At 49.3% G+C, this 22467-nt stretch overlaps 5 protein-coding genes across 5 annotated transcripts; 3 read left to right on the top strand and 2 right to left on the bottom strand.

Moving 5' to 3' along the window:
* Positions 1-3147: 3147 nt before the first annotated feature.
* On the top strand, positions 3148-4412 carry JR316_0006178 (Bifunctional terpene synthase Agr4; the record flags this gene model as incomplete). The annotated part of the gene is made up of 5 exons (XM_047891927.1): positions 3148-3378; positions 3431-3570; positions 3630-3918; positions 3981-4216; positions 4277-4412. 5 exons carry the CDS (start codon positions 3148-3150, stop codon positions 4410-4412), a joined length of 1032 nt encoding a protein of 343 aa, XP_047749276.1.
* Positions 4413-5502: 1090 nt separating this feature from the next.
* On the bottom strand, positions 5503-9028 carry JR316_0006177 (Cystathionine beta-lyase; the record flags this gene model as incomplete). Its single annotated transcript, XM_047891926.1, has 9 exons — positions 5503-5843; positions 5917-6070; positions 6142-6255; positions 6324-6414; positions 6519-6869; positions 6996-7303; positions 7485-7788; positions 7870-8716; positions 8776-9028. 9 exons carry the CDS (start codon positions 9026-9028, stop codon positions 5503-5505), a joined length of 2763 nt encoding a protein of 920 aa, XP_047749275.1.
* A 208-nt stretch (positions 9029-9236) lies between these two features.
* On the top strand, positions 9237-9928 carry JR316_0006176 (Zinc finger HIT domain-containing protein 1-like protein; the record flags this gene model as incomplete). Its single annotated transcript, XM_047891925.1, has 4 exons — positions 9237-9264; positions 9311-9396; positions 9452-9670; positions 9731-9928. 4 exons carry the CDS (start codon positions 9237-9239, stop codon positions 9926-9928), a joined length of 531 nt encoding a protein of 176 aa, XP_047749274.1.
* Positions 9929-10454: 526 nt separating this feature from the next.
* On the top strand, positions 10455-12370 carry JR316_0006175 (mitochondrial Homoaconitase; the record flags this gene model as incomplete). The annotated part of the gene is made up of 7 exons (XM_047891924.1): positions 10455-10689; positions 10763-10984; positions 11102-11443; positions 11520-11573; positions 11627-11804; positions 11896-12015; positions 12076-12370. 7 exons carry the CDS (start codon positions 10455-10457, stop codon positions 12368-12370), a joined length of 1446 nt encoding a protein of 481 aa, XP_047749273.1.
* Positions 12371-13620: 1250 nt separating this feature from the next.
* Positions 13621-22245, bottom strand: JR316_0006174 (Sensor histidine kinase GacS; the record flags this gene model as incomplete). Its single annotated transcript, XM_047891923.1, has 24 exons — positions 13621-13684; positions 13752-13899; positions 13956-13993; positions 14047-14117; positions 14179-14200; positions 14275-15191; positions 15374-15472; positions 15533-15613; positions 15678-15867; positions 15976-16157; positions 16247-16280; positions 16345-16457; positions 16524-16603; positions 16669-17059; positions 17128-17163; positions 17222-17260; positions 17333-17405; positions 17513-17592; positions 17699-17806; positions 17972-18035; positions 18537-18650; positions 19215-20614; positions 20645-21660; positions 21726-22245. The coding sequence occupies 24 exons, from the start codon at positions 22243-22245 to the stop codon at positions 13621-13623; spliced, it is 5880 nt and encodes a 1959-aa protein (XP_047749272.1).
* Between the last annotated feature and the right edge of the window lie 222 nt (positions 22246-22467).

Here is a 22467-nt window from a genome sequence, read left to right as displayed (position 1 = left end):
CATTGACCTCGCTTTAGCTGGAATTGTCGAATGAAACTCCAATCCTTGCCATGCTTCTGTCTGAATTGCCCACTTATGACGAAAACATTGCAAGTTATAAATGGCCTTTGTCAATTTAAAGGCGAACTGTGGCATAGAATTAGAACTGACGGGCGACTGAAGCTTAACATTTTCGTTATTCCAAGTTTACACGCCTTACAACTTCTTAGCGTACCTTTTCTAACAAGAAATCTAGCCATGAGTTCCTCGGGTGACACCATCCCGGTCGACTTATCGACAAACTATCACGTATATATCCAGAGATCGTTACGATCCATACGTAACATCCTCTCTTATCTGTCTATACGAAGCCCATCGTGGGGTTGGGTGCCTCTGGCCCTTTTCAATCTCGAGGCGGCCCGCGGGGGCTGCATTTGAAGCATGGTTACACTCCTGTCTCATTTGCCGAACCATACGCTCATTTAGAGTATACTCTAGAAATTGATTGTCCGTATGTATTAGATCATCGTTTCTTTCAAGTGTATCTGCACAGAGGCTATACCACTCACTCGTAGAGTAAGCTTTCTCTTGTTTCATTTTGTTAAACTTTTTCAATTCAAGGCCAGATGCGTCTCCCGAAGATAGCGCTTTCTAGCCCTTTCCTTCGAGTCAGAATCGAGCTGAAACAAATCGGCGGCCTCGATATCTCACAGAATAATCGTTTACGACTCTCGACGTCGTGGAGCTCACTCTCTTGCATGTCGGTCGGAGGCGAGTACCATGTATATCCGCTCTCGCCGCGGAAAGATTATTGCATGCCGTCGCTTACCGACTGAGGTTTTCTTGCCTGTCGGTGTCACCACAAAATACGAGAAGATTATGCTACGCTAAGAAGTGTAGTTACATTTTCTTAATAGTTGTCCCACACGCATTCAATTATGAGTACCTCTTGGTGATTGTCTCCTTTGCTGCCCGGGTCTCATCGCATTTTAGGCGCTCTCCAGTCACCACGAAGGAGCTACACCGGGGGCGGAATGACTTGTAAGCTACCTACCAAATCCGACTCCCAACCGATCTCTCCCGACGTGCCCAATGAGTAACGTGCGCTGAGGCCTTAACTGTTGTCTGACCCTACCTACGTCGAGTCTTTGCTGGGATTTACTCCGGCACTGACATGAGTCATGGAGGTCGGTCGGGCGCTAAAAATAGAACATATTGGGCTCAACATCGCCAGTGCCCACACGACGATGCGGGTTTCCTAACTGCGACGGACTCGCTCTCCCTGAGTTTGCAAATATGAGAACATGGTAAATCATACATGTCTCCCATAATATAAAAGTTTTTTGTTCTCATTATCAGACGTTGTTGGCCGGTATGTGGGCAAGTCGGAGGTCATTGCAGTTCGTCGTCTTCTATGAAGCGGAAGTTCGTTATAGACGCCCGTTGCGCCCCAAGAGTAACATTCTCTACATGAAACTACACTTGTCACAGCGGAACATGAAATGCACAACGGTACCAACTGAATGTTCAAAAATGTAATGTTTGGCTTGATAGTATTTGTACTAGCGTATCGCTGCTTAATTTGCACCGATGCATGGTCTTCACATATTTCGGACCGTGCAAACAATCCTGTTGGCCGTCCTCATAGCGGAATGACTCACAGTAGAGTCCGCAGGACCGCAACCGTAAGTCTGAAAGATCTTGTCGCGTTGAAACATAGAGACACGAATAAACTGAAACTTCACATACTTCAAATATGGGCAAGGAAATTCATTGGCTACGGTTAGTCACTCGTTTGTTGTCAGCTCAATGCTATCAATAATTATCAAGGATCTCATCAGGCCTACTTACTGGGAATTGCTGACAACGCGTAGATCTAAAATTAGGCCCATAATCGCATTGAGATAATTCTCTGAAAACTTCCAAACATAACACGGCTGCCCACGTGGATTTGAATATCGATAGGCATAGACTTAACCTTAAGTGCTTGATGAGAAAGGCACATTCCAGTCTGGACAGTCAGGTCGCAAGGCCATGCCGTTTTATTCTCGACTCTGCGAAAGGTAAAGCTTTTTGTGAAAACCGCGGACGAGATGCTCCGGTGCTCGTGTGCATAAAGGGGAAATTTGAACGCTCGATGACGGTAACACTATCATATCCATTTAGAAGGTAATGACGCAAAGCTTGTGCAGGACTGTGGCACCACTGTGGACTGCTATGGGGAGAAAACAGTGGTAATAAAATTGCCCGAGCCGCTCGCAAAATAATAAACAAAGGATGGTCCGAAGGGCGTGGAACAGCGCCATACCGTTGACTCGACGGCGCGGCACGCTACGGTGAAGGACGCTGCAGACCGCCACTGAAGCCACAAGCTACAACCACCGGATTAATGATTGTAACATGTTCGAACGGGTATGTATTTGAAGGTGACTAGGAGTAATTATAGAAGTATAATGTCTACCTATTCATTGAAGAAAATATTTTGATGTATAGCTATCTATGATGCAAGATCAACTGCCGCCGAAAGGCTCGGAATATGCCTGTTCATTGTAATACTTGATAGTTATCCCGCTGATGATGCGAAGGTGCATATCTTTCTTCAAACTGCGAAAACAAATATGTATTGATCAAAGAATCTATCTCCAATTTTTTGTCTGGGAAATGAGTTCCAGCAGACTATTAAGGAAACTAGATGCTCTAAATAGGAAGGTAAGGTGATGGCATGCCTGGACTGCAACGGCTTTGATGTATTTTTGCACTCTCGCAGGACACAGCTATATCTTACGCGTTAGTTTCCCCATTTACCAATTAAGATACCCCTCCATACACCGCTGCACGTCGACAAGATCGGTGGCAGGTTCCTAACATGAAGTGCTGCTCTTGCGGAAATGAGCCATATTAAGAAATGCTTCACCGAATTCTAACAATAAATCTTCAGATTGCATGAATTTTCGTAATTGTGTCCCTTCAGATGAGATCGGGTACGGCCACGATCGTCCCGAGAAAATGAGCTTCGCTGAAGATAGTCATGGGGGAGTACAGTCTCAGTGTGCGCCCCCTTGATTTTGTATAAAGACCAGAGCGACTCGACCATCATCCCCACACTCAGTTACACAGATAACTACATATCACCTCTCATCTTCGCCCTTAACTTCCCAGCAATTTACAATGTCTACTGAACAATTCGTCCTCCCTGATCTCCTCGAGTCGTGCCCTTTGAAGGACGCAACAAACCCTTACTACAAAGAGGCGGCGGCAGAGTCAAGGGCCTGGATCAACGGCTACGACATCTTCACAGATAGAAAGCGAGCCGAGTTTATTCAAGGTCAAAATGAACTGCTTTGCTCACACGTCTACTGGTACGCTGGACGCGAGCAATTGCGAACGACCTGCGACTTCGTGAGTGATTTAAGTGATGGATTAAATATAGAGTGTACTTATTTTTATCCAGGTCAACCTGTTGTTTGTGGTAGATGAAGTTAGCGACGAGCAAAATGGAAAGGGTGCCCGGGAAACCGGACAAGTGTTTTTCAAAGCCATGAAATATCCTGACTGGGACGACGGCTCTATCCTTGCTAAGGTCACGAAAGAGTAAGTTGGCCATAAGATCGAGGGCTCCAGGCAAGCTCTAACAAACCTATTTCTTTTAGATTCATGGCTCGCTTCACCCGCCTAGCCGGTCCCAGAAACACAAAACGCTTTATTGATCTTTGCGAGTCATACACGGCCTGTGTGGGAGAGGAGGCCGAGCTTCGAGAACGTTCTGAGCTCCTAGACCTTGCTTCATACATCCCCCTTCGTCGACAAAACAGCGCCGTTCTCCTCTGCTTCGCTCTTGTGGAATATATCCTGGGCATCGACTTGGCCGATGAGGTCTACGAAGACGAGATGTTCATGAAGGCATACTGGGCCGCCTGTGATCAAGTCTGCTGGGCCAATGTACGTCATAACGCTCGGTTCCTGTGCTTTGGAATATTACTTAACGTTTCTCCCAAATTCAGGATATCTACTCCTACGATATGGAGCAATCCAAAGGCCTAGCCGGCAATAACATCGTCAGCATATTGATGAACGAAAACGGAACGAACCTGCAAGAGACCGCGGATTACATTGGCGAGCGCTGCGGCGAATTTGTCTCTGACTACATTTCTGCAAAAAGCCAGATTTCACCGTCTCTGGGTCCAGAGGCCTTGCAGTTCATCGACTTTGTTGGCTATTGGATGATTGGTAACATTGAGTACGTCTCTATCGTCTTCAATACCCACTCGGCAGCTCTTTGACATCCTTTCTATTTTAGATGGTGCTTCGAGACTCCCAGATATTTTGGATCAAGGCATCTTGAGATCAAAGAGACCAGAGTGGTTCATCTCAGGCCAAAAGAGGTCCCAGAAGGTCTTTCGTCCGAGGACTGCATTGAGTCCGACGATGAGTGAAGTTCCTGTATTATCAATATTTATCTCTTGCACAAACTAGGCCAAACCAACACTGAACTTTATCCTTCTGTATACATTAGCACAGAACATTCTATTCATTATTTATTACTGCTTTAACACCACTGTATTACTGTAGCTTTGTATAATCTAACCTATATATATTATTTGCGCTCCAAAAAAGCCAAAAAATCTGTTGGAAAAAACATTTGAAAAGCACTATAGACCCCAATTTTTTTTTTTCAGAAACCAAGGGAAGACGACTTAGCAATATAGAACCTGAAAGGAAGATTCGGGTGTAGATCCTTACCAAAAATGGCATGCGATCGATCATGGATCGGGAGCTGTCACGATAGACTTGGGCGGCTACATTTAAACGTGCATCTTGGCAGGCAAATGGCTGGTAGAGCGCCTCAAATGAGGAAGGACCACATAGCTGGAACTGTGTGCACAGCATGATTTACCACTGCTTCTCTGCCCGCTATTTGTGGCGGCAGGAGCTCTAAATGGAAGAACTGGACTCTGGCTACCAGTCCTTTAAAAGAACTCTGACACTTACTGCCATTGAGCGTTGGGCTTTTGACAGGGTGGCGAAGACTAGTACTTACAGAGTACATCTACAATGGAGAGAATATATACCATCAAATACAGGCGTATTATAGTATCGTAGTCAAACAAAGAGTTGTAACGACAGGAAGACATGAAATTGGGGCACCTGCGTATGTATTAGCAGCACGAATACATAACGAATAGAGACATCCGCACGATGCATTTAATATGAAGCTCATCTCTCGTCAGATTCATAGAAAGGTTCAGGTCCTGACGGTCAAAAAAGAATTCACAAAATAATCTATGATAGCAGTTCTAAATACATATACAGGTAACAGTACTCTTTTTATATTATTCCGCAACAACGTGTGGGGGGTGAGTGGGTGAGTGGGATGCCTCAACGCATCTATTAGATAAGATCTCGAACAGCCGGAAGTATTTGCACCGCGAGGAGTATCCGCGCAACAGATGACGAGCGAGAAAGAAAGCAGCAGATGACATACAACAACGACGAAGCAAAGAAAGGGACATTCGTCGTCTCTTTTCAGACGTATAACCAACGTCCCAGGTCGCCAGCCCACACCGGCAGCTCCGCCACACTGCTCGATACGAATGTGTCATGTAATGGTGGGTACAGATCGGTGGAGTTGGCAGACCCGTCCACGATCTCGTTCGACGACAACAGTGAGGGTGTCGGGGTCTCCGGAGGAGTCACCTGTCCCAGACTGTCTGTCGTGGGCCGGCGAGAGCGAGATCCAAGCGCACGATGCTCAGGGTATGGCGACAAGATTCCAAGGCCACTTCCACCCACAGATGTGAGATAGGGTTGGAAGCCCTCGCGGATCAGAGCGTTGATCAGATCCCGCTGCTTACTGTCCTCGAATTCTGAGTATTCGATAATGTTCCGCGTCAGCCTCATGGTCCCAGTGTAGCCCACGACTAGAGTAGATATGCTTACCATCTGGAATAAGCGTAACAGCGCAGCCTCCACCTCCGGCGCCAGTGAGCTTGGTCGACAACTTGTGCGCCTGGGTCGTGCGTCTGATGCTTTCCAGGGCAGGATGGGAGACGCCCAACGTCACCAGGTGCTGGTGGTTTTCATTCATAAGAGCCTGATCAGATAGATAGAGTCATAAGTTTCGTGATAGTTGACAAGTTATCAACAGAAATTCATAATACGCACAGATATAGCGTCCAGCAGTGATTCACGAGGCAGCTCCGGATCCGCCAGCGCCCTCCTCGCCTCATCGCTGATAGTCTGAATGGCTTCCATAATGCTATTCACCAGCTCGGGTTCCTGGTACGAGCAAAGGACAAATGGATCAGTTCATATGATGTGTTCGTATCGCGCAAAGGGGCACATACCTTTGCCTTTTTAGCACCCACACCAGCCACCAGTTTCTTCGTATCTCGAGGCACCTTGGAGTTAGTCAACAAGAAGTTGAAGTGCTTGAATCTAGGGGCGTGAACAGATTGAGATAATAGGTCAGATCCAAAGCGTAATGATGCCCCAACTCTGGGTAACCGGATGAGAGGCAGACAGAGAGAAAGTGGACTCACCCCTGAATTCCTTCCATTCCACCTTTCCTGCCGAATCCAGGACGGGTGTAGGCAAGAGCGCCGCCAAACACTGCAACGCTGTTGTCGACACCGCTGGGATTCCCGTGGAGGATCTTTTCCGCTACAAACGCCCATTTGTTCACTTCTTCTGCTGTCTGTGGGGCGATGGCGCGCCGGCCCTGGTGCGAGACGTGGATGTGCTCCGTTGATGAAGGTGGGAGCGGTCGCGGGAGGGTTATCCGACGGTGGACGAGCAATGACGCGGTGGCAGCACAAACGGAGTAGGATGCTGAAGACCCTAAACCAGCGCCAACCGGGAGTGTTGATCGCGCAGCGAAATCGAAGGCAGGGCTGGTAAAAAAAGAGAGAAAGCGCGTAAAGAGTGGTCAGTGGGGAGTTAGACACAAGGTAGTATGACGAGAAAGGGAGTTTCGTCCGCGGGGTACAGATTGGGGGTTGGTAGTGTTAATGACTCACTATTCTTCATTTCTGTTCAAGATCATGTACAGATACAGGAACGCCAGACAGGCCCCGTGGGCCGCCTTGTTTTCGTCGCCTATGAAATGCAAGGCCTTCTCATTCAAAGCGACGACGAGTCTGTAATCAAGCTCCTCCGGATGTTCATCACCGGGTGCGATGGGTGTTACAGCGTCCCAAGGTAATGACTGGACATCCCATTCATGGGTGAAGTTGCCAATGTCCAAGAGACGAATCGAGAGCTTTCCATCTTTTCTTGGGGTTGCCAAACCATAGCACCGGAGGTCCACGGATGCGGCGATTGCAGTCTACGGAAGAGAGAGAAAAAGGCACAGACACATCAGCATAAGGTTTATTTCATTCGACCATGTTCGTCGCAGCAACGAACAAGATATCAGAACAAGATGAACGCCGGTGCAGTCGATCCCGGGGGCGTTCATTACCGCACACCCGTTCGTACCTGTCCCTGAGTGGAGAAAGAGGACTTACGACACCATGCACCACAGCGTGCTCTCCGAATAAGATGATTTTGCCGGGGGCACTGATGAACCACTCCTGCTTCTGTTCAGCAGCCTCGAGGCGAAGTTTGTTAGCCGCCAGAGCTAGTGCAGCATGATCTGGCACTCTGACGTATTTGTTCTGCGCGACGTCCAAAACGATGGCACCGGCGTCGACGAGAGCGTGTTCCAGGTCGTCAAGAAGGTCATGAGGGTCCTCGATGCCAACACATAGACGAATGAGGTCCTCTGGTAGTCCACGAGCAGCGCGGGTAGCCGGGTCGATGGATGCATGACTGATGTGTGCCAATAGTTAGCAGGAGCACTTTAACCCGAACTTTGACAACCAAAAAGAAACGAAAAACAAAAATACTTACGACATCACGCAGGGCATACTGATCAGACTGTTTACGCAGCCGAAACTGACACTGATCCCCCATAACCTCGTGCCCGCGACAATTTTCTCGCTTAGCTCCTTGTTCCCGGTCTCGAAACTCAACACAGCGCCATTCCCGTCTGCGATCCTGGCGTGGACCTCTTGCCCAGGGTGATCAGGTAGCCCGGGGTAATGTACCTGGAAGCCCAGGGTGTAGAGATATTCAGCGACCATTTGTGTTGTAGCCTGTTGACGGTCCATGCGGAGTGCAAGGGTCTTGATGCCACGGAGGAGGAGGAACGAGTCGATGGGTGTCAGTGCATTGCCGACGGAGTTGATGGTGAATGCGAGCTTCTGCGCAATGTCTTCCCGGTTGCAGGTAACGACACCTGCCATGAGGTCGTGGTGCCCGCTGAGGTATTTCGTCGCGCTGTCGTACACGATGTCGGCACCGTGCTCCAAGGGTCGTTGGAGGTATGGGCTCATCATGGTGTTATCCACGACTATGATCGCGTTCGGGGCGCGCTCCTTGACGTCTCTGCTAATTCTGGCCAAATCGACAATTTTAAGGAGGGGGTTTGTCGGTGACTCCAACAAAACCATAGCTGTCTTGGTGGAGTTGATGTAGGGGTGCAAAGTCTCGGGGTTGGTAGTATCGACATGGTGAATGGTGACACCGACGTGGGTACGGATGTAGGTCAACAGACGATTTGTACCGCCGTATAAGTCATCTCCGGCGATGATTTCGTCTCCTGGCTTGAGGATGCGCAAAATGACATCCAGAGCAGCCATTCCCGAAGACACTGTGAAGGCATGCGCTGCAGACGAAATCTTGGCAATATGGTGCTCTACATTATTGGTGTGTATAAGATTTTCTGACCAGAACTTGCGAAAAAACTGTGCGTACCGAGATGGCTTCTGGTGGGGTTTCCACTTCTCGAGTAGTCATACTTTTCGCCAACACCTTTGAAAGTTGCGGTTTGGTAGATGGGGACTGAGCTACTGCCATACTGGTCCTTCATATCCGGGTTCTCCACGGTCGCACATAGTGTCGAAAAACGGTAAGGCTTGCGAGGTCTGAGCGGGGACTCTGGTTCTGGGGTAGGAAGATTGTGGAGCGGGAACTTTCCAGGGGCGCGGGGGTCAATTGAGGGCGCCATAGATCCTAAGAGAAAGAATTGCCGAGTTCTGGGTCTGGAAGGAAGAAAAAAGAGGGAGAGTTATGTATTCGCTGGAAGTAGAGATTTGTATAATGTTGTGCCCGGGTGAGAGTGACCACGGCGATACAGACGCGGATTGCGTGATAACTCATTTATGTCCATCTCCATATTCGGCCGAACCCTGTCCCTTTACCTCGAACCACCACCAATGCCGCCAAAGAAAGCAAGGGATCAGTGTAAGTCTCTCAATCTCATGAAACACCATCTTATGTTTTCAACCAGTGCCCCGTCAAAATGTTGCAATCGTGCAGACGTTGGCCCCCGAAGTCATTCAAAAGCGGACTAAACGCCACCTCGACGAACTTGAGGTAGGACCTTCAGTTCTGGGCTACTGACGGACCCTGAACACGAGGGCGGATACAGAGATCCAACTATGCAGAACCTACTCTTCTGGCGGGTGTAGACGACGACGAAGAAGGCGGCAACAAATACCACAAGGGCCGCGGACGCCAAATCATCTCTGACAAACGGAACCTCAATATCCTGGGCACTTCTCCTGCGACGAAGAAGAAAAAGTCTACGATGAATGTTCGGACCGCACTGCTATACCGCAAAAATCTCGCGACTCTCATCGAGGAATCTGTAAGTACCGACCCTCCGTGCTTCCACGCTATTTTTGTTCTGAACGCGAGCCCGACTTAGGGTATTGCCTCGCTGCCCTCTACTGTGCCTACATATCTCACCGCAAGCGCACCTCCCTCTGTGTACCCGCCACGAATGATCTGCTCTGTCTGTGGCTACTGGGGCTCATACAAATGTCGACGCTGCGCTATGCCATACTGTGATCTCAACTGTGAAGGCGTTCATGCCGAGACTCGCTGCGAGCGGCGCGTTGTGTGACTGGCGTTTTCTGCACGAACAGCTTTTATCGGACGATGGTCTGGCCCGTGTAGGTCAGATGTCTCTTTTCTCCACCATTTGTTATCTATGAATCGATCATATCCCCTGTCAAGCTTAACCTGAAAGACTAAGTGGGGCAGCTCGTGTCTGGACTTACGGCAGATACAACACTTTGCAGAAATGACGCGCCTCTTGGTGTGGCTTTGCAGGCGCCCTGGTTGCAAGGTGGGCAAGGGTCCCCTAGACAGCGTATGGTATTGTAGTACTAGTAGTCAAGTAGCAGAGATTCATGTGTTAATTAAATAACAAGAATCGGAAAGATTATTGAAGCTGCAAGATGCCATTGGACGGTTGAATTCGGCCGATATTGTAGCCGAGAATAGAGGTCAGGGGACTTGGCTGGTAATGACTCAGAACCCGTGCATCCATCCTCATCTTTTTTTAAAAGCCTTACACTGATCAACTTTTTTCTTGAATCTTCTTTGTCTTTCTCCTCATCGTCTGCGCCCCCTTTTTCTCTACAACCATGTGTCCCACCCACAACGCCGACCCAGCTGCTCCTGTAGCAAAGGCCGATATGGTCGAAGTCCCTCTCGTCAACGGCGCCGCAAAGCCCAACGGGCTCAACGCCAATGGAAAGCGGGGTACCTCCCACAATCCATCAAATAGCAGGCCAAAGCCCACTAACCCATATGCCCCTCGCGCATCCGACTTCCTCTCAAACATCTCCAATTTCAATATCATCGAGAGCACGCTGCGAGGTCTGTACACATGTTGATATCTCCAAGATAATCACCCATAATTAACGTGCTGCAATTTCGATGGGATGCGCAGAGGGAGAGCAGTTTGCCAATGCTTTCTTTGATACCAAGACCAAGATCGCTATTGCGAAGGCCCTCGATGCCTTCGGTGTCGAGTACATTGAGCTCACATCGCCTGCTGCCTCAGAACAGTCCCGCGCGGACTGCGAGGCCATCTGCAAGCTCGGCTTGAAGTCCAAGATCCTCACCCACATTCGTTGCCACATGGACGACGCCCGCATTGCCGTAGAGACAGGTACGCAACCCTTTCATTTTTCTCATTTTTCTCCATTGTTATTTGTCGCCAATCCCGCCCCTTTTTTACTCGCTTCCCTTCTTCATCATCGTACTTAATCAATCAATTTTTTTCCAGGTGTCGACGGTGTCGATGTCGTCATCGGAACCTCCTCCTTCCTCCGCGAGTTCTCGCATGGAAAGGACATGGCCTACATCACCAAGACCGCTATCGAGGTCATCGAGTACGTCAAGTCCAAGGGCATCGAAGTCCGCTTCTCTTCAGAGGACTCTTTCCGCTCCGACCTCGTCGATTTGCTCTCCATCTACCAGACCGTTGACAAGATCGGTGTAAACCGCGTCGGTATCGCTGATACCGTTGGCTGCGCCAACCCCAGACAGGTCTACGAGCTCGTCAGAACTCTCCGCGGAGTCGTCGGCTGCGACATTGAGATCCATCTCCACAACGATACCGGCATGGGTAAGCTATTTTTGAAAAATTTATCTTATCAAAATATCCATGTTCTAAATTTGTTCTTTTCTCTTTTTTTTTCCAGCCATTGCCAATGCTTACACCGCGCTCGAGGCTGGTGCCACCCACATCGATACCTGTGGGTCTATAAACATAAAAATGTATCGTCGTTTTACTAACTTGAGAATGTAGCTGTCCTCGGTATTGGCGAGCGTGTCGGTATCACCCCTCTTGGAGGCCTCATCGCCTGCCTCTACGCCGCCAACCCCGAATACGTCAAGTCCAAGTACAACCTCCCCATGCTCCGCGAGATTGAGAACTTGGTCGCTGAGGCCGTCGAGGTCAACATCCCCTTCATGAACCCCATCACGTACGTCACGCGCCCCCTTCCCGCCTTGTCTCAAGGCTGCATTGTATACTCGATCGCTGACCCTTTGTTTGAAATTTTTTTTGTCGTTCAGTGGTTACTGCGCCTTCACGCACAAGGCTGGTATCCACGCCAAAGCCATCCTCAACAACCCCAGCACATACGAGATCCTCAAGCCTGAAGATTTCGGTCTGACGCGCTACGTCTCCATCGGGTACGTCTCACTCTCATAATTCCCCAATTAAATACCCCCTTCTCATTACCCCTACCACAGACACCGCCTGACAGGCTGGAACGCCGTCAAGTCGCGTGTCGAGCAGCTCGGCCTGCAGCTCACCGACGCAGAGATCAAGGACGCGACGTCCAAGATCAAGGAGCTCGCCGACGTGCGCACGCAATCCATGGACGACGTCGACTCCCTCCTGCGCGTGTACCACTCCGGCATCCAGTCTGGAGAGCTTGCCGTTGGACAAAAGGAGGCCCTCGATAGGCTGCTCAAGAAGCACCACGACGAGGCGCACGGTCGCCAGTCGAGCCCTTCGCGCGAGAGGGAGGAGGTGGCTGCTTAAGCGCGTCACCTTTTTTGTCGTCTCTTCTTTTTTTGATATGCCCTTCGGCCCGTGCGCTGCGCTAACAACGCTGCCATGAGCTGTGGGCGTTTCGGCACCAACCCACCCCGCCACCCGCCACCCACTTATAATCCTGCAACTGAACCCGCCTCCACAAGGTTTTTCAAAAGCCAAAAATTTAAAAGATGTATTTGTAGATTTATTTAGATACTTAACCGCAAACCGCAACCCCTTCACCATTCCGCATTGCTTCTCTCTCCCATCACACACCCAATCCACCACCCACACAAAAAGGTCAATCGATGGTTTTCGACCTAAAAAAAACTGCGCATGCTGCATTGCTTTTTTTTGCTTCGAGGACGCTAATTTCACCCTTTTTTTACACTTTCTTTTTGCTTCCTTGCTTTCAAAATTTTTGTTGCTGTTGTTGTTGTTGTTGTTGACGTGACACCAGTTTGGTGTTTTTGATATATCTCAAAATGATTTTTTTTTTGCGTACATCTTGAATAGAATGAATGCAACTGACCAACCAATGTGCTCTGCTCTCTGTCATTTAATTCATTTACTATTCGTCTATTACGGACGGCCTGCGATTCGTCGATTCGCAACGACGCTTTTGCTGTCTCATATATATGCCGTGGGTAGAAATGGGGATAAAGGCTTAAAAACTTTTCTTGGCTGATGTTTACGACACCAAAAACAGCAACGACATGCAGAGCAATAAGTAAGCAAGTGTAGGAGTAGTACATTTCTTTTTATTCGTCTTTTGCAATTTATATTATGGATGTGGGAATGATGATGGTGATGGGAAATAGAAGACAACAAGGTATACTATGTACAGATGGATAGAGAAGTAGAGGGAAAAAAAATACACCAATGGGGGAGATACGAGCGATGGAATGGATGGATCAATGGTTTATACTAAAAAGACAAGAAGAGGAAAAGAGAAAAGAGAAATGCAGCTGATGGGTGATAAATGACAAGCAAGGAGGAGATAGTATCGATCAAAGCAAAAAAAGTAGAGGAAAATGGACAAAGAGAAAGAGAAAAAGGGAAAGCACTGGCAAACCAAATCAGTTGGCACAGCAATAATATAGCGATGAAACGGGTTAGCAGAAATCCGAATCGGGTGTATGTATGTACGTATGTATGTAGCTAAAAAAACAAAGCAGGGAGTTGATGCTATTAACATTATTAGATTTTAAGGACGGGAGCCTGGTGGGGCGATCCCTTATGTGTGCGAGCGCGTGTCATGATACTCCTAGTTTGTGAAACATGTCGTCTAGCGTCTTGAACGCGACAGGTTTGACGAGACTGAGTCATCGTAAAAAAAGTTTAAGCAAAGCGATGATTGCAGAGAAAAAAAAAGAAATGAACGCACTATCCGTCAACACCGGCGTCGAACGCGCGTCGTTTGTCTTCCAACGTCGACATTCCTGTGAGAGCAAGAATTCGGGATGGATGCATGCCTGGCGTGACCTTGACCATGTCCGCTTCGATTTGACGAATCTCAATGGTTGCTCCAACACCTATTTCAAAAGATATCAGAAGAGATATATTTGATTTTTACTGCAATTACACTGACCGTCAAGAATGGGCATGGAAAGATCCAATAGGACGACGCTTCGGAAGCAATTTGTCAGCCAATCAAAGAAAAGATAGTGAATGAAACATACTCAAAGGGGCCCTCCTCGCGAAACACATTGACGCCCTCACGTCCGTTGACTGCCGCAGCAAACTCATAACCCTATTGGACCAAAAAGAAATCAGAACACAGGACAAAGGTAATCACCAACCAAACATCTCACCTTGTTGGAAAGCCACTTGATTCTAATACGTCACAAAAACAACAAGGTCCCAGCAAGTCAGAAAACGAAAAAAAGAAAGAAAAAAGAAGGGCGTACAGGAGGTTACGAAGTATACTATTATCCTCAACGACCAGCACACGGAAGCGGAGCATGGCGTCGAGAGATCCAATGGACGATTTCAACAGCGTCCCTCCTGTCCCGAGTGATATCGTCGGGACTGGGGTATCCGCCTCCACCACCTCCACCGGTTCCGGAGCCTTTGTCGACGTACTACCCCACTTCGTAGGGAGCGGATGCGCAGTGTGCGAACGCGGTGTCGTCGGTCGCCGCATGTAGGGATATGATCTTTGTCCCGTTTCCTCCGAGTTGCGCCGCACGCCTGATCCAGAAGGCGACTTGCTGCTGCTGCTGACGCGCTCCTGCGTCGAGTCGCCGTTGATCGACCCCATCGGCGAGGACATGCGGTCTTGATGATTCCCGATTCTCAGCGCGTGGATGCTAACTTTGAGAACGCCCAGAAGTCGAGAAGGCCCGCCAGGCTTGTAGAGTATGCGACAGAAGCCGCCGATACGCTCATGGTCGCTCGCTATGGACATCAAGCCCGGGCTGCCGCGAGAAGAAGAGAGTATGATGTACGCATGCTGCGTGTCTCGCTGTCTAGTCGCATCTAAAACTAATGATGGGTCCTCATTCATAATGACGATGTCTCCATCTTCGTCGACGATCTCGAACCCCCACCACGTCGTCAGGTACGAGCGAATCGTCTCGTCCAGAAGCTGCACCCCTTTATGGGGCGTCGAAAAGCCGACCAGGGACACCGTCGGCAGCGTACCATCCTCTTCAGAACGAAACAGCTCCGCGTCGTGCAAAGGCTGACCCTCGACTTTTTCAGCAGGGAACGTCACTTTGATCTCCGTGCCTACGCCTTCTTCTGACCAAACGTCGACTTTGCCGCTCACATTCTCCGACGTGACGATGCTGCTGACAATGGCGAGGCCCAGGCCTGTGCCTGTCTGTAGTGGATTTTCTTGTGAAAAGGGATGGAAAAGTTGGTTCTTAAAGGTGGCTATTAGCGAGAGAAGGTTAAATCTAAAATGCGAGCTGCGAGTTACCTTCAAGAAATTCTGGCTAATACCCTATAAATTAACTGATTTAAACACTTCATCATGGGCATCAATGAATCGATAAAACCCACCTTGCCAGTGTCAAAGACAGCCAACTCAACTCTAACCTTGTTCGGCGGGTCGTTCTCTGCAGGGGGAAGCTGGCGCAACAGCACATGCACATAACCGTCCTAAAAAAAGGGTTTGTCGTTAGTTTTCAAATTACCGAAATGTTCGTTATGATCACTTACAGATGTAAACTTGAGACTATTCCCAAAAAGATTCATCAAAATCCTCCGAATACCCCCCTTTTCGCACTTCAACGTCCATCCCTAACCAACCAACCAAACAATCAGAAAACCCAATCCAAACGAGGTAGTTGTGGCATTTACACACCTCAGGCCGATACCCAATGTCCACAATCGTCTCGACATGCTTCCTGCGCGTCGCAACCGGCGAGCCGCGGTCCTCCTTCGGCGGCGAATACACGCTTCCGATCCCATTCTCCTCCATACTCGCCGTGCGCGCACGGTGGCCTATCCAGCACCCATCCACGGCCTCTTCCACCAGCTGCATCAGGTCGACGCTGTATCATTCCAACATATATACAACGATATATATATATCGATTAAGTAAAGATCCGCAAAGATAAGATAACATGCAAAAAGCAGAAGGAAGAGGATTAGGCACGCACGTAGACGGTACAATCACATTCTCCACTCCGCCCGCTTTACTATTCCCGCTCAACTTTGTAAAATCTAGCACATGATTGACAGTTTCGACGAGCGACGTCCCGCACGCCTGGACGGTTTGCAGGAAAGATTGTTGGGAGTGGTTGAGGTTGCTTTCGCTTAGGAGTTCAGCGGCTGCAAGGATCTGGAGGGTTTGTAAGGACAGATCAGGGGATCAGGGATCAGGTCAGCTGTTAACGCGAGTCAGGGTCAGGAAGTGAGAGGGGTACGTACACCATGTAACGGTGTCCGTAGCTCGTGGGATATACTATCAAACAATGTCAAGTCAAGTTTCCATGAGGTTTTATTTTTGTGCAAAGACCAACGCTTACTTGGAGATAAACAACCCTTTAGCTTTATCAGCCAGAAGCATCCTTCGTTTCAGCACCGCAGAGAGAATGATAACCCCAATCGCGCGCAAATACGACAACTCGTGTCCTTCCAACTATCCACGGCATAACAGTTTTTTTAAAAAAAATCATATCAGACGATAATTTTTGAGAAAGCTCACAAATCGTTTCGCGTGCTCGTGCGTGTTATACGCACATAAAAGCGCAAATGGCCGTTTATCAATATTAAATATCGGCACCGCTAAAAAAACACGCACACCATTAAAAACACATACACCAACACGAACAAAAAAAGCGACCACTCACTCAGCGCATACTGCACATGCGTCGGCAAAAACGGCTTAAAGCTCTGGGGCACAATACCCTCCGACACCCTCCCATCCGGATACTTCTCAAAAAACTCTCCAAGGCGCCTATACTCCTCATGACTCAACTGGCGCCTACTCATCTCCCGCCCAACTTCCCCATGGTGCAGAGCAACAGACACAGTGCCCTCGGCGGCGCTCATCGTCTCGAGGACCTCCGTGTGCGCGACGTCCATGACCAGCACGCCTTCGACGTCCAGTGTGCGCTTGACGAGTTTCGCGGCGCGGTCGTAGACTTTGTCCATGGATGATCCGACGAGCAGGTCGGGGTGCTCGTAGCTTGCGTGCGTTTCGGTGTCGATTTCGAGGCATTCGCGGCTGAATTGCTCCATCTGAGTAGAGAAAAGTTAGGAAAGGTTAGGGCAAAAAGCGATAGGACCCTTTGGAGGTGATAGCTTACTGAATTTTGAATGCGGTCCCTGATTCGCAGTTGAATCTGCACACAATCATCCGTCAATTATCATCACTTCGTGTTTACATCCATGTACACACACCTTATCGCTCCAAAGCTCCATCTCCCTCGTCGCAATCGCCTACAAAACCCACAAAAAGTCACTTCCAACTCCCAAAAAAACATGCGATAAAAAAAGAACAATCCCACGAACCGCAAACTCTTTCAATGTATGTCTCTGCCTAGGCGAAAACTCCTCCCTTGGCTGATCGTCAATAACCGCAAGCCTAGACCCCCCAAAAAAATAAAAATAAAAAATCGTGAGCGATCAACACCCAAAAAACCAAAAAAAAAAAAAAAAAAACAAGGTCCAGAGAGAGAAATGGGTACTGACGTGCCGATATTAAACCCATCGTGCGTACGCAGCGGCGCGCCGGCGTAGAACCGTATATGCGGCGCTCCAATCGTCAAAGGCTAAAAACAACACAAAAAAGACAGTCAGCATCATTACTAAAACACACACACAGACACAACAGCTAGAAGGCTTTGTTTTTGGTTTTTTTAAAAAAGAAATTCTTACGTTTTTCTCGAACCGCCAATCTTTATGCGTATCCAGAATAACCATCGGTTCGTCGCCTCTACAAATTCCAAAAGTAAAATATTCAAAAATGGCATGTTTAGTCACATCCTGAAAAAAAACCAAAGAAATAAAATAAAAGAAAAAAAAAAGAAAAAAACGAAAAGTCCAACAAAGCCCATACCTCTCAAACGAACACGAACGAACGAAATAGAACCAACAAACCAACGCAAAAAAAGCAAAAACAAAAAGAGCATGAAGAAAAGAAAAACGCACCGCTGTAAAATCGTATGCCCACAGAACGAATGCGCGCGCGCACAGCTGGTGATTTTCATACCCCCTGCATAATAAGTCAAGCAATTCCATATTTCCAAAATTTTTTTCGAGAGTTTGTGGTGGGGGGTTTCTTTTCTCCTTTCTCGTCCTCCTTCCTCTTCCTACTTCCCCTTCCTCTTTCCTATTTTCACTTTCTGCATCTTCCTGTTACTCATGCTCCTCGTGCTCCTCACAAAAAACCAGGAAAGAGAGAGGAAAGGAAAGAAAGAAACCCCCGCACGATTAAAAAAGAAAGAAAAAGCACTCACATTCCGATTTATTCCACCTATACACACAAACACAAAAGTCAATTGGTAATTCGTCAGTCCAACAATCCAACAATCAATCAAAACCAAAAAAGGACACAAAACAGATCACACAAAACACAGCTCACACAACACAGCTCACAAAACAAAACACACAACACCACAAAAAACAAAACACACAACACCACAAAACACAGAAACAACGGAACAAGGAAAAAACAGCGAAGCGAAAACAACTTATCAACTTGGAAGAAACTTACTGCTCATTCCCATCAATCAACGACACAAGCACACCTTTCGTGCTAAACACCAACTTTGCGAGGTGTGCGATTCTGTCAAAGTTCATGTCGGGGCCTGTGTTCCATATGTTGAATCTGTCGTGTCGTTGGAATTGATCGTCAGTTTGTCAGTTTTCAGTTGTCAGTTGTCAATAAAAGATATTGACACGAAACGCAAAGCGCAGAAACGCGAATGCGAAAAACATGAAATCACAAAAAAACATGAGAACATGAAAACGAAAACGTAAAAGCGCAAGGTGAAACGCAAAACGCAAAACGCAATTTAAAAAAATCGTAACAACGAAGAGAAAGTAAAACGCGAAACGTAAAAATGTAAAACGCGCGTCAGCACCGGTACCATCCTACCACTTTCTTTTTCTTTTTCTTCTTTTCTTCTTTTTTTTGAAAAAAGGACCAAGAAGAACCAAAAACCCAACCAAAACCCCTCGCAAAAAACCCCCTCGCAAAACCCTCGCAAAACCCAACCCAAACCCAAAACCCCCGCAAAACCCAACCCAAAACCAAAACCAAAACCAAAACCCAACCCCAAACCAAAACCAAAAACCCAAAACCGCAAAACCGCAAAACCCCAAAAACCCCATCCAAAAACCCTCGCAAAAAAAAAAGACCCTCAAAGAAAAAAACCAAAGAAAAACTTACTTATACAAAGCCCTCCGTCTCTCGAGCTCATCCGGCGGATAAGGCGGGGCAAGGTACCCCAGCTCACTGAACATCCTCTCTTCTTTGGCAGCGCGGCCTAGTTTGAGTTTGAGTTTGAGTTTTGGGTGGGTTGGACCTGTGGTTGGTGTTGGTGTTGCTGTTGCTGTTGGTGCTTGTGCTGTGGGTGTTGCTGTGGCTGGGGTTGATGTTGGGTCTTCGGGGGTTGGGTTGTCGGTTGTTGTGTTTGGCGGTGCTCCTCGCGGTGCTCCTGGTGCTCCTGGTGCTGCTGCAGTAGCACCTCCAGCACCTCCTCCACCTCCTCCTCCAACAAAAAACCCACCTCCAATCGCCCCCATACCGACACCCACACCAACCCCAGACCCAGCCACAGACTCAGGAAGCGGCGACGACGTCTGCCTCGTGAGTGCCAACCGGCGCGGCAGCGCCGGGACGGATGTAGGTGTTGAAGGTTGGTTGTATGTGTTTTCGCTGTCGTGGTGGTGTGAGTGGTGGTGTTGTTGGGAGGGTTGTTGGGAGGGGTTGTTGTGCGAGTGGTCGTGGTTAGGGTGAGAATGAGGGTCGGGATTCGAGGATGAAGATGGAGTGGTGTTAGAGGATGAAGATGAAGATGGGTTCAAAGTTGAAGTTGAAGTCGAAGTCGAAGTCGAAGCAGAAGCCGAAGTAAAACTCCCATTCCCATTGGTAGCGGCAGTAGCAGACACATTCGTATTAGCATAATTACTTATATTCGTCGCAGCAGACGACGTCGTCGTCAGCATCGATGTCGATGACAAAGTCGCAGGCGTCAACGTCAGACCCGAAGTGGATGGCAGAATCTTCGTATTCGCAGTCGCATTGCCGATACCAATAGAATCAGGAGCAGCAGGCAACGACTTTGTCTCCGTAATCGGGCCCCACCCCGTCGTGAGCCCGGTTACATCCCCAAAATAGTCCGTGCGCCAGGACGAGGGCGGTGCGTTGTTGTTCTCGATGGCTGGTGCGCTGGCGGGAGGGATGCGCGGGTGATGCGTATGCGGAGGGTAAGAAGAAGAAGAAGGAGGAGGGGCGGATGACCCGATATGGATCTTGGATGTTTTTGACGTTAACGGTGACGTTGACGTTGCTGACGTTGTTGCTGACGTCGTTGGTGCTGATGCTGCTGCTGCTGGTACCGCTGCTGCTGACGTTGTCGGTGTCGGTGTCCCTACACCAGCTAAACTAGACGACGACATACTTGATGTCGACACCGAATCATCCACCAACCCCTCCAAATCCAAATCCAAATCCAAATCGGCACCAGATACCGTCAAACCTGACATTGACGTGTACAATGACGTCGATTCCAAATCCCCATGCAGTGCACCTTCAACTTCCAGGGACACACCGCGCGCGTGCCCGTGCTGATGACCATTAGAATTAGAATTATTAACGTTAGCCTCGTCGCTTGACGTCCGCCGCCGCCCTTGCCCTTGCCGTCCACCAGCGTCATCATCATCAGGTCCAGGCACACCCGTCCAATCGACCTCCGGCGGACTCGCCAAAATCGTCTCCAGCCTATCCACCCCCGCTCCCGCCCCCATCCCCGCACCATCCACATCCGTCGTCCCCTCCCAAAACCCATTCAACCGCGACCTCCTCGTGCCCCCCGGCGTAACCATACAATCCACCCCCACCCTCCCCTCATACTCATACCCGCCATCAACAGGATGCGACCCCGGTATCGCAGCCGTCACCCCGCGCATCGGGTCCGTAAGCTCATGCTCCGGCGACGGCAGAGCAAGCGGCGAAATATCCACGCGCGCAGCGGCCCAGCGCATCGTCGCGACCGCCGCGTGGACATCGGAGACGGCGGAGGGATGCGGCGGGGCGCCGGCTGCTGCGTTGGATGAGGAGGTGGTGGAGGTGGTGGATGAGGAGGAGGAGGTGGATGTGGAGAAGGAGTTGCGGAAGCGGTGCGGGAGGCGGAGGGGCATTGTCAGATGCGGCTTGCTACTAGAGCCAGGTTCAGAGACAGCAGAAAGTGGCTGCGTAGCAGCAGACGACGAAGACGCCGACGGATCGTCAAACTTGATAAGCGGTATGCCCTCCCCATCCTGCGTGGGCGGCTGTCCGCCCTCGCCCAGGACAGGACCCTCATTCACCCCACCCCGCACCATCTTCGCAGAAGAAGACGATACATCATACCCAGCAAAGCGCATCGAATCCGCCAGAAGCAAATGACACGGCATAGGCTTATTCGGCGTGCGATGGGGGTCCCAGCGGCCCGCTGCGTACGCAGCGATGAACGTCGCCCAGTCGCATTCGGATACCGTCAGTGTGTTCTGCTGCTGTTGATGCTGCTGCTGTTGATGCTGGTGCTGGGGTGCCTGTTGCTGGGGATGCTGAGTGGCGTCAGCCATACCCGAGATAAGACGTTCCTGCTGCTGTAGATGATGATGATGATCGTCTAGACCAAATCAGCATAAGCATAAGCACCCATCCACACCACCACAAAAAAGGCAGATAACACACCAATACCCATACTCGTAGTCATACTCATACCCGTACTCGTACTTGTCGCATCGTCCTCCATAACAGGCTGCAGCGGGAGCTCACTGTGCACACTATCCACAGCGTCTGCACTGCTATCTGCTCCGCTGTCTGAGCTGGGGTATGATGATGATGAAGTGCTGGTGAAGTCGGTGGCGGTAGAATCAGTGGAAGTGCCGACAGAACCTAACCCACCACTGGCATGGACCTGCGCCTGTACCAACGGCGCAGAGGAAGGAAGAAGAGAAAAGACGTCCCGGGGCGCCGAAGGCGCAGTAGACGGTCGTGCAGGCTTGCGCGGTAGATTGCGCTGCTGCTGCTGCTGCTGGTGTAATTGCTGGTGGTGCTGGTGCTGGTGCTGTGGTGGTGGCTGATACTCTTCAGAAAGCTGACTGACACCAGCAGCAGCAGCAGCAGGTGGTGGCTGCCCTTCCCCCTCCCCATCCCTCTCCCCCTCCCTCCGCCCCACAAAACCACGCAAAGAGCCATCCGAACGTGTCATCTCAGCACAAAGCCATACACATCAATCAATAAAAAAAAAAGTTATAGTCCGCTTGTTATCCGCTTGTTTTCCGTTTTTCGTTTTGGTTTTTCGAGTTTTCTTTCACCAGTGCAAGCTAGTCCAGTCTAGTTCTCGTCTCGTCCAGTCACTGTACGTATGTGTATGTAATTCTACTTCTACTCCACATAAAGCTCCCGTCCGGCATCTCCCTCCACCGTGCGA

Source organism: Psilocybe cubensis, chromosome 5 (genome assembly GCF_017499595.1).
Source record: "Psilocybe cubensis strain MGC-MH-2018 chromosome 5, whole genome shotgun sequence".
Taxonomy (NCBI): domain Eukaryota; kingdom Fungi; phylum Basidiomycota; class Agaricomycetes; order Agaricales; family Agrocybaceae; genus Psilocybe; species Psilocybe cubensis.
This window is presented reverse-complemented; position numbering and strand designations above follow the sequence as displayed.